The sequence below is a fragment of the Antechinus flavipes genome, chromosome 1, assembly GCF_016432865.1.
Source record: "Antechinus flavipes isolate AdamAnt ecotype Samford, QLD, Australia chromosome 1, AdamAnt_v2, whole genome shotgun sequence".
NCBI lineage: Eukaryota > Metazoa > Chordata > Mammalia > Dasyuromorphia > Dasyuridae > Antechinus > Antechinus flavipes.
The window spans coordinates 699,730,992-699,743,036 of NC_067398.1; the positions used below are offsets into that span (position 1 = coordinate 699,730,992).

A 12,045-nucleotide genomic window follows, 5' to 3' on the forward strand; every position below is an offset into this window, starting at 1 on the left:
CAGTAATCACAGGGTCACAATAATCACTTGTATCACTTATGTAGCTCAGGGATCATCCATTCTAAATCGCTTACTAGGGCATGAGGATGAGCCCTAGAAAGGTTAAGTGATTTAATGCCCAAGGACCCACAGGCTGAAAAGCCATGATTATAGCAAAAGGCCATTGGTTTGTTAGGAAATTTGGGTTTGAATCTGCTTCTGTTGTCACAGTGGCTATTTCTATTGTGTTAACCTGTTACTTGGGAAAAGGTCATTCCTTAAATTAGCTAGCCCTCATTTTGCAGTTATGGAAACAGAGACCCTAAAAACATAAACTATTAAGATCACATGATTTAGATCTGGAAGAGAAGCTTAGAGGCCATGTAGTCCAATTGACAGATTACTCAAGACCTAAAGCTAGAGATTTAGAACTGGAAGGGACCTTAAAGGTACAGAATTAGCTAAAACACAAAGCTGAGGTCACATCATAAATTAGCAACAAAAGTGGCTTAAAATCCAAATGTCCCAAACCAGTTGAATATTTTGTTTTCTGATTGGTTTTTTTCCCCCCATTTTACCACATAGGACTTGGAAATTATAGATGCATCAATAGGCACCCAAGTTATCCCAAGTCCTGAGCTAAGTAATAGGTATACAATAATAACCCCATCCACAGACTTTAGAGTTCAGCCTTCTCAGCCTAACTTATGACCTTCATCCACTGTTCCATCTTTCATTCCCATGATTTTGAGTTGCATTCAATGGCTTTATCTGATCTCTGAACTCCTGGCTTTCAAGATTCCCAGTTCAAGTACCACCTTGAATCAAAAGGTTCTTGGCGCTTCCAGATGTTGATACCTTCTTCTGAAAGATTACCCAATACCTACTCTATTTGCATCTGTATATGTTATCATTCAATTACGTCCAGCACAGTTATTGAATTATATTGATTCTTAGAATCCCAAGCACTAGAAAGGTCGTCAACAAAAATGAATTAAGACAGCTCCTCCAGCTCCATCAGTCAAGCCAATACACTGTGTTCCGATCTGTCCTCACTTCCCCTAAACATCCCTCTTATACCCCAATGGGTAGGTATCAGAGGTGAAAATTCATTGTGAGCTGTAGTTACCTATCTTGCAATTTTTGCATTTCTCTTAAATAAACTTACATGGATGAATGTAAGATAGGGTAGGGGCCAGACTTTTGCCTTTCTTTGTATCCCCAATGTTTAGCACAATGCCCAGTCACAATAAGAGCTTAATCAATGTTTGTTGGTTGGCTAATTGAATTCAGATCTTCACCTCAACAAGAGTAACATGACCTCTGGGTAAAAAATAAAGCCTTCCACACCCATGCCTTTGCAAACTTGGGATTTTGCAGATTGGTTCAGAGAGTATCCTTTCAAGCGTGAGTATTGGAGGGCAGGCCGAGGTAGCAGGAAAAATGAGAGAATCTGGGTTCAAATGCTGATGTTACTACTCACTATTTGTATAACTATGGGCAAATCACTAAATCTCTTTGGTCCTTAAGTTTCCTCATTTATAAAATAAGGGCGGATAGGTCTAGATCAACCAATTAACCAATATAACAATGAAAAATCAATAAGTATTGGGTTGTTCCTGTGTGCCAAATACTATACTAAACTTTGAGGATACAAAGAAATATAAAAATGCTATTGCTGCCCTCAAAAACTTTATATCTTAATGGGGAAACTGTATATATAATTTGGTATGTACAAGAAAAGGGAATGTAGGTAGGGCAGTGAATCAGAGCACTGGACCTGGAGCTCAAATTGGCCTTGACACTCAAGAAAAGTGGGAGTCATTTTACCTGAGGTAGCTCAGTTTCCTCATCTGTAAAATGAGCTAGAAAGGAAGGAAATGGCAAACCACTCCAGTATCTTTGCCTAGAAAACCCCAAAGAAGTCACAAGGAACTGGACACAAGTGAATAATAACATATAAAGAAGCGCATATAGTAGATATTATGTAATCTTTGAGAAGAAGGTGTATCAGCAGCTGGAAGCATCAAGAACCTTTTGATTCAAGGAGGTACTTCAACTGGATATCTTAAAGCTAGGGGTTCAGAGATCAGAAAAAGGCACCCATGTAATGGGGGCCTTTGGCTCCACCACGGTTTGGGAAACTGCCCCATCCACAAATGATAGTAGTTCAGCTTGATGCTCATAAAATGGAAGCTTATTCAACCAAATTTAACTTAGAGCCAAAGACCTGGGTGAGATCAGGCTGAACAGCCAGCTATTGGTTATTCCCTTTTCAGTACACTTAGGGGGGACCCAGGATACAAAGCATCTAGGAAAAAAAATGAAAAATTCTGACAGTCAGGAGAGAGGAGAGAAAAAAAAATCGAGAACAGGAGATGAGAGGAGGCAAGAGGAGAAGAGAGGAGAGGAGGGAAAAGGAGAAGAGTGGAGAAGGGAGGAGAAATGATAAAAACCCATAGCTCTGAATTTTTCCATTGTTGTTTAAGTTACAACCATCAAAATTTTCCATTTAAACAGGCATTTCCCCTTCTTGATAATAGAGAATACAGTTGCAGAGTACACTTTGGAGAGGGAAGGAGAGGAATACTACTCAAAAGTTTCTGATCCCCTTCCAAATCTGCTAAAAGTAAAAGAAAGAAAAATAAGAGAGGTGCTAGCACACATTTTAGGAAAATTGTAAAATTATCAGTTCCTCTCTTTTAATTTCCCAGACATCTGATTCTGAACCTTAGCAGAATGAAATGGCAGCTGCCTCATTCAAACTAGCCATTGACCATCTCATATCCTCTCTAGCTCAGAATCAGATCCATGGGGGAAAAAATGAGGGTACATTTTATAGAGATATATTTTCATTATTGGTTTATTATGGACATTATGGGAAGAATACTAGACTTATTGCTGCCTGGAGGAATCCACACTCAATCCCTTCTCTACCACTTACTGTTTATGAAAACATAGGGAAGTCATTTCATCTCTTTCTGTGCCTCAACTTCCTTGTTTATAAAGAGGAAATAAATAAAAAAATCTTCCTCACAAGGTAGTCACAAGATTGAATGTCATTGTGCATATGGAGCACTTACTTTGCAAAAAATAATTTAACATACTATCAAAATTGTTCAGATAAGTTCCCTTTTTTCCTCCAGAGAGGTTGGGAAACTAGAGGGAATAGGGTAGGTCTGTTTATCTTTTGGTTATCTGAGAGTAATTAGGATACTATTTTTCAAAGAATATCAAAAAAATGGATTCCTAATGAAACCAATATGAAGTGGGAGTTGAATCAGAAGTCACTTCAGGACCCCAAAGAAACTCAGACTCATCTTTATAAAGACCCATTTTCATTTTACATATTGAAAAAAAAATGGATCTGATTCTTTGGATTCTAGATAAATAGAAATTCTAAAATACAGAACATGTTGGGATGGAGTTTAAATTCTAGAACATTTGAACCAGAAGAGTCCTTAAAACAGAAAATATCAAAGTTAAGATTTCTAGATCAAAGGATTATTAGAGCTGGGCAGAAACTTAGAATACAAAAAATCAAAGCTAACAATACCTTAAACATGGAATATCAGAGCTCAGAAAAAGTGTAGTATCTGTAATATCTGAATTTAGAAGGGCTGTAGAACATGGAATATCAGAGTTCAGAAGAGTTGTAGAACATGGAATATCAGAATTCAGAGAGCCTATAGAACATGGCATATCAGAACTCAAGAGTGGTTAAAGAACATAGAATATCAGAGTCATAGAACCTGGAATATCAGAGTAGAAAGAGAACTTGGAACTTGGAGCATTAAATGTCAAAAATGAAGGAAGATCTTAGAACTGAGTGTCTAAACTTAAAGGGGCCTAAGGATAGAACAATAAGGAGAGCTCGTATATCTAGAGTTATTTCAGATTTGCAGAACACTTCACACAAGTCCCAACAATCCTGGGAAGTTTAGAATATGAACTCCTTATGAGCAGATTGTCATCTGCTTTTCATTGTATCCCTAGCACACTGTCAGGCATATCTATTGTTGTTCAGTGATTTTTCAGTTGTGGGGTCTTCATGACTTCATTTGAGGTTGTCTTGGCAGAGATACTGGAGTGATTTGCCACTTTCTTCAGCTAATTTTACAGATAAGGAAACTGAGGCAGACAGGGTGAAGTGGCTTGCCCAGAGTCCTCTGACGTATCACCACGCTGAGAGGCACCAGACAAATGGGAGACTGAATTTCAAGCCCCTCAGCCTCCATCATCCCTGGCTCTCCTTTTAAAAGCAAACTCAGTGATGGGCTCCTCACTCACTTTGATGCTTTGAGTGAAAACCTGTCTATGGACTGTCATTGATTCCTTAGGTGTGGGTGATGGTGGGAGAGAAATCAAAACAAGAATGGAGCTGCTCTCACTCCCAGCGGAGGCCAGTGGAGGAGTCCAATGGGGGTCTCTCCCAGGCCCCAGCCCCACTCCCCTGCTTGATAAAAGCCCTTTCCCCAGCTGGCCCAGTCCACTGGGAGAGAGATAGGCAGGAGACAGGAGAGTTGAAACACAAGGGCTCCATGTATCCCTCTGGCCAGCTCTGGCCCTTTCCCATCACAGGGGCCCCAGCTCAGGAGCTCACTGGCAAAGAGATAGTTGTCTCCCCAGTGACAATGAGGGGAAATGAGATAATGGACATGACTGGGGGTGGGGAAACCACCCAGGGAGACATCACTTAATGGGGGTTCCAAACTGAAAGGAAATTTCTGCCGATTTCTTATCACCTTACAATGTAGACGCCCATGATGAATGGTCTATAGTTGTCTGGATGCAGAGCAGTGGGAGATGGGCTGGAATGCTGCCTGTCACTTTTCTGGGACAGGCCAGTCAGCAGGGTGAGAAGGGCAGAGATTTCTATAAAGGTTCAGGCAGCTGGACAGGCATGGAGTCTGTGAAGCACTTCCACGGGGTTGTCCAGCCTCTACAGAGGCTTCATCAAAAGGCCTTTGTCCTCTCCCCTCTATCATAAGATCTTAGACACAGAATGGGAAAGAACCATTGGGATCCTTACTTTTACATGTGGGGAAAACTGAGGCACTGAGGCGCAAAATCACTTGCCCAAGGTCACAGTGTCATAGTTCAAGAGCTGAAAGAGATTTTAGAGGTTATCTAGTCCAATTTCCTCTTTTAAATGGGTAAGGAAACTGAGGCAAAGAGGTTAAATAACTTACCCAAAGTCTCACAGGCAGTAAGGAAGCAGAGCCAAGACTGTGATTTGAAATTTAACAACTGGCTCTCTTGAGTCTGAATTGGTTCCAAGACTCTGATTTGTAACATTTGGCAATTTTCAAAGGGTAAATGCTCATGGTGAAATTTAACAACCGGCTCTCTCAAGCTAGTCTGAGTTGACTCCAATTCACCTCCAATTGGAAGACATTTAAGTTAACTGACTCCCAACTCTAAAGCCAACAAGTTTTCTACTACCTGCCTCTCCCATCACTAGGCAAAATCACAATACAGCAGAAACACTTCAGGATTGCAGAAACATTTCAGGATTGAAGACTTAAATTTTATTCCCGGCTTGGTTTGTAATTATTTAACTGTGTGACTCTGAGCAAATCATTTATACTCTCTAAACTTCAGATTCCTTCTGGTAAAAATGAGAAGTTTAACTAAGAGACCTCAAATGTATCTTCCAGCTTGAGGTCTGTGAAAGGCCACAGGCTCTTAAACTGGATCTTGGGAAATCGTACCCCAGCTTAATCAAGACAGTAACTTCATAACACTAAATCTGCATTCATCCATTAGGTATTCCAAGATTTCCAACTACATTTAAAAGAATTTATTTACATGCACATTACTGTAAATATTTAATCTATAAAAGGCATGGATTTCTTTCTTAAATTCTTCTTCCCCCTTCTTTGGGTCTGGTATTAATTTAATCGACAGTGTTTTATAATTCAAACCTTGTGACTCTTTGTTGGGGCCCCCAGAGACCCCTATCTCGAGTCTGGATGGGCCACAATAGAGTGGAACTCTAGACCGAGGGCTCCACGGAAGATAAGCAGAAGATAGAAAAGAGGGTGCATTTAAAATGGATCCCCTGCTGGGGTCTTGGAAGGCCCACTTTATCGGGTTCATCTGCTGGGAGAAAGCCCTTGCCTCTCTGCTCTGTAGAACAACCCCGACCAATCACTCAAAGAGGAGTTTCAGAAATGTTTGTGTACATGTGTCAGGAGCAGATATGCTGGGCACATTGCCAGGGAGCCCTTTCAAGTGATATTGTTCAGGCTTTGAAGCTTGGATCATTCAAATGTGCATCAGGTAAGCTGGGAAACTCTGGGAACAAAGCCTTGATCTGAGGGGAGCCCCACTCCAATCTTGAAACAAATGTGGCTTTCCAAGGTGAGGGTAGGGGGGTGAGAGGAGACACATGGTTTCCTCTAGAATCTGGATTCCAAGAGAAAAGTCACTCTTTAAGCAAAGTCACTTGTTTGGGAGTTGAAAAACAAAAACAAAAAAAACATGAAAACAACCAGCGGGGATTTGGGAAACAGATGGCTTTCTCACATGGATGGAGGAACGACTCATTTTGGCTAAAGAAAAAGTCAAGATAAAGAAGACTGAGAAGTATTCTGCATCTGCAGTCAGGGGATCCAAGTTCAATTGTTCTGTTACCTATCATAAGTAGTTAAATGACTCTATCAATGGAGTTCTAGGCCTGATTTCAGAAACACCTGAATTCAAATCCAGTCTCTGACTCTCAAACCTCTGTTTGTCTTATTATATTACAGAAGGAAATGCCAAGCCACTCCATTATCTTTGCCAAGAAAACCCCACTTACATTATGGTTTAAGGGCCCAACAAAGAATTGGACACAGCTAAATGACTGAACAACATTAACTACTATCTGGCACTAGAATGTAAGCTATTTGAGGACAGCTATCATTATTAGATTGTTTCTGTTCCCAGCACTGAATACACAGTAGGCAATTGAATTGGGTTGGATTGGATTAGAAGCAGGAATGTGCTGGTAAATGTTTAACAACCAGCTCTCCTGGGAAAAAAATGTATGCATGATACACTGTAAAGCTGAAACCGCATTTTAACATTTGATCTGACAAGCAATAAAACAACACATCAAGCCTTGACATGTAGCATTTGCCAAATTCTGTAGTGTGAATGCTCTCACTGAAAATTTAACAAGCAGCTCTCCAGTCAGCTTGAGCTGGTTCCAGCGCACACTGCTGATTGGATATCATTTATCTAGTCCTCCAACTAATTAATAAATGCTTGTTAATTGATATTTTGAGTGACTTTCCCACAATCACACAGATAGAATCTGAAGGAGAATTTTAATCTAGCTCCTCTTGCTACCAATCCCGATGTAGTCTTGTCCACTCTACCAGTGGAGAGAAACAATTGTCCAGCTCCTTGTTCCTGGGACTGACTTCCTAGATGAAATTTAATATCCTCATGGTCCATAATGATATTAACAACAGCAGTAACAAGCTGCATTTATGTAGTACTTTGATGTCTGAAAAGTTCTATTATTCATTTGATCCACACAACAATCCTGTGGTCCTATAGGTGTTATTAAAAACTTGACTGGGGACCCTCAGAGAGATTAAGTGATATACCCATGTTCACACAGCTAATAAATGTCACAATTGTTACTAGGGCTCTCTAGACGAAGCCCAGAATTCTATGCCACATAAAAAAGCCACGTCAACTAAATGTATTTCAATCAGGGCACAACTGTTGCAGCTTTTCTTAGACAATGTAGTTTAACAGGAATAACTCTGGAATAGGAGAGGAGGCAAAGGATATGGCTTTGAGCTAGTTTCTAGTTCAGCTTTTTTCTGATCTCAGATAAACATTTTCTCATCCTTGGGCCTCAGTTTCCTCTCTTGGAAAATAGACTTAATGATCTTTCTCAAATATGTTTTCTAGATAGTGCTTTAGTAATCAAGTGCCTTCATATTTCTTTCTTTTTTCTCAGCACAGTCCTTGCACACAGTAGGTGTTTAATGAATGCTTGCTGATTGCCAAAATTCTCATCTAACTTTTGGCAGTCCTCCAACATGATTGAGGAAAGAAACCTGGAACCTGGGAAGGATATGGGGCATCGTGGGATAAGATGGGAGGAGAAAGAGAGAAAAGAGAGGGGAAAGGTGATGGGGAGAAAGGATGGTGGGGAAAGAAGGCTTACCTTTTCTCTTGGTGCAATGGTAAATCTGGCCATGCTCTTGGGACAGCGGGTATGGGTTGGGAGGGGGTAGCAGATCCTGGGAGGTACTGGAGACGCCATTCTCGCACTGGTACTGGGATCCCAAGTTGGAAGAGGTTGCAAGAACTCGGGCCTCCCCACTAAAGGGGCTATGATTGGCAGTGACTTTCTGTCTCACTGTACTCCTGGGAACCACTGGGTACTCTTTACTGGAAAACACAGATGTATTTTTAAATGACTTGATTCACTTTAAAAATTGATTTTGCTCTTTAGAACAGAAAAAAAATGCAGATAGATAGATAGATGGATGGGTAGTAGGTAGGTAGATAGATGGATAGACCCAGATGGACAGTTAGATAGATAGAAAGAAAGAATAGAGAGAAAGATGTATAGATGAATAGGTAGATAGAATTGGCAGATAGATAGACAGACAGATAGATAGATGATAGGTAGATAGATGGATAGATGGATAGACTATAGATACAAAGTACAAATACTGAAAATATGAAAAAAATAAACGTGACCCAGACATTGTCAATTTCAAAGTTTAACCTCCCCCCCCCCCTTTTCTTCCCAACTGAACAACGGTATGCATAATGTAGCATGGAGAAGGATGCTGGATGTGTTGCTGTTTGGCCTTTGTGGTGATGTCTTGAATCATTGTGTGAATTGGATTAAAGTGTGGCAGAATTGCACAAAATCCTCAGCCTTGATCTCTCTTCCCTAGTCATGCAAGTTTAATGAAAGGACAAAAGCCAAGATGACTGGTGATGGCCCAGGATGGAGTGGATGACACTGGCCAAGCTCTAAGCATTGCACAGCACCTCCTTCTGCCGCCTTCCTGGGCTTTGGAACACATTGTTTGCATCCTCCTAATATACCAGAGGAAGTCTTCATGTACTTGAGTTGATCTGGGCTGCTCATCCACCTTTAGGGTCCACCTTCACCCAACTCTCAGCTGTGGTTTTAAGAAGTTGCAACATGCACACAATAGCCACACCCTAGGGAAGACATCTCAGCAGGCAGGCTAAACTAGATTCAATCTTCTACCAGGCACAAGAAGCCCTGAATTCAAATCTGCCTCAGACTTTTACTAGCTATATAACCTTGGAGAAATCATTTAATCCTGTTTGCCTCAGTTTCCTCACCTGTAAAATGTGCTAGAAAAGGAAATGGTCTGTCGCTCCAGTATTTTTGCCAAGAAAACCCCAAATGGGATCCTAAGGAGTGAGACATAACTTAACAACCAAAATTGGGGAAAAAAAAAAACATGATCTACTTTCCCGGGCTGTTATAAGGCTCAAATGAGATTACACATGTAAAGAGCCTTTGAAAACCTCTCTAAATTCTCACCATTATAATTATCTTGTTTGTCCATAGTTGTTTGCATGCTGTGTGAGCTCCTGAAGAGCATGAGCAGCTTGTTTGTTTGTTTGTTTCTTTCCTTTTTATCATCAGGACCTCCTACAGTCCCTGATATTTAGCAGCCTCTTCAATGTTTGTCCACTCGGCGACTTGCCCTGGCCTTTGAGTAATTATCATTTCCCACCACTTCTCGAACTAAGCAATTCCATACCTTCATCCACAAATCATAATCTTAAGGTCTCTCTCAGCTCTAATAACTGATGTCATCATTCTACAGATGGAGATACTGAGGCCCAGACTTTAGATCAGGGGTCCCCAAACTACGGCCCTTGGGCCAGATGCAGCAGCTGAGGACATTTATCCCCCTCCCCCAGGGCTATGAAGTTTCTTTATTTAAAGGCCCACAAAACAGTTTTTGTTTTTACTATAGTCCAGTCCTCCAATAGTCTGAGGGACAGTGAACTGCCCCCCTATTTAAAAAGTTTGAGGACCCCTGTAAGGGGAAAAAACATATTGCCCCTACCTGTGCCCCACTAACATTTACAGGTTTTACTCCTATGAGGTCCTGCTGAGGCTCCCTGCAGCATCCAGAGGAGATGTGTCCCTTGGGGTTCCCTGGTTCTAAGGAGGAAGAAGGGAATCTGGGGGGAGGGGAGAGCAAACAATTTACTCTGACCTAAAAGGCCCACAACAAGGGTGCCTTTGGTAGCTATCTCTGAAGGAGAATAGCTCTCCTGGAAGCTGTACACTCTTTCTCATCTACATCTGGCCAGGATATCCATCAGCTAAGTACTGGATCCCCTTCCACGAAGACAGCCGCCACTATCTAGGAGGACTAGGAATCAGAAGCCTCAAATTCTATTACTCCAATTGCTGCTGATACACTGAATTATCTTAAGTGAATCATTTACTTTTCCTAAAATGGTCTCTTCTTCAATCAAATAAGAGAACTGGATTAGGTATTACCTAAACACCCTTCTAGCTCTGACATCCCCATTCTAAGGCCCCTCTAAGTTCTGACATCCTGTTCTAGGGTCTCTCCCAGCTTAGACATCCCTTCCAACCCTGACATCCCCTGTTCTAAGGTCTCTCTCAGCCCTGACACCCCCTGTTCTAATGTCCCTTCCATATTCCCTACTAGATTAGCCTTTCTCTTATGAAAACTATACATTCTAACACTCTGTGATTTAAACATAACCAACAACCAATCCAAAAGAATCACCCTCTAGGGCTAGAAGGCTTAATGTAATGAATTTTGTTTAATGGGCTCAGTCAGATGTGCCTCTAACTCCTACTTTGTATTTTTTTCCATTACACAGCTTGAACTACAAACACACACAAATGCGCGCGCACACACACACACACACACACACACACTCTTAGAAGCTGATGAACCTCCATGGCAATTGTATTCATCCTACTCAGCCACAGAGTACCAACTGTTGCCATTCCATTAGAACTGATGGGGGGGGGGAGGATGTCTTTTCTTTTTTAATCTTGAGATGTTTGTTTTTTTTTAATTAAGGGAAAATGGCCTGAAAATGTTGGCCCCAAGATTTTACAAGGGAGTACATCAGCAGGCTTCATGGAATTCTCAAAGTGTAAGTCAACATTGCCAAGCTCCAAAATTATGTTCTGCAAAGACCAAATCCTGTTTCTGATTATCAACGTTCCCCTAAGCATAATGGTGATGGTGGTAAAATAACCACTCATCCTCATACAATACTTCTTTGCAAGGGGCTCCCTTCTCCATACCACCTCAGTCATTAAGCTTTTCACAACCTGGACCCTTCTTATTTCTCCAGGATTCTTATCTTTACTCCCTTCTATACCCTCAGTGATCCAACTACACCGGCACCCCCAGCTACTAGAATGGTCTTCTCTATTCCAACAATTCAGTATGTGTCTAGGATGTATATATCTATTTACAAGTTTCCTCCCTATCCCATTTGAATGTGAGCTCCTTGAGAAGAAGGACTTTTTTGCCTTCCTTTATAACACCAAAGCTTAGCATAGTGCCTAGAATATAATGGGTATCTGATAAATGTTTGTTGGTTAATTCTTGGGGGCCCTTATCTGAGCATATTGGAGGCTCAAATTTATGTGTCAAAATGGGAGCAGAGGATGTATGAAGATAGCAACAAAAGCAACAAAATGGGATGAAAATAGATTATTTTTAAAGAACAGAACAGGCTAGGTTTTGATTTGTTTTGTTTATGCAAAGGATAGGGCAAAGGTTATCATCACACTACTCCAGAGTGGGTCCCAAACTAAATTAAAATGTAATTGGGAAAGTTTAACAAAATAAATAAGAATATACTACAATCTAGATAATGTTAAGTTGTGGTTTTCTAAATCAACATGTGATTACCAGAGATTCATTTCTATTTGTGTCTGATACCATTTCTCTTGGCAACTAGATAGCACAGTACATAAGAGTGCCTGAGCCATAGTGAACTCCTTTCTTCTCAAGGAGCTCACATTTAAATGGGAGAAGGGATGAAATTTGT

The 12,045-nt window shown here is 40.9% G+C and overlaps 1 protein-coding gene across 3 annotated transcripts in view; it reads right to left on the bottom strand.

Annotated features, from left to right (window-relative positions):
* Window positions 1-12,045, bottom strand: part of TBX5 (T-box transcription factor 5) — a 56,536-nt gene that overhangs the window by 2,933 nt on the left and 41,558 nt on the right. For all 3 annotated transcript variants that reach the window (XM_051972859.1, XM_051972861.1, XM_051972860.1), the window contains one exon: window positions 8,153-8,379. In XM_051972859.1, the coding sequence (XP_051828819.1) occupies window positions 8,153-8,379 (227 nt within the window). The remainder of the gene's footprint in view (window positions 1-8,152; window positions 8,380-12,045) is intronic.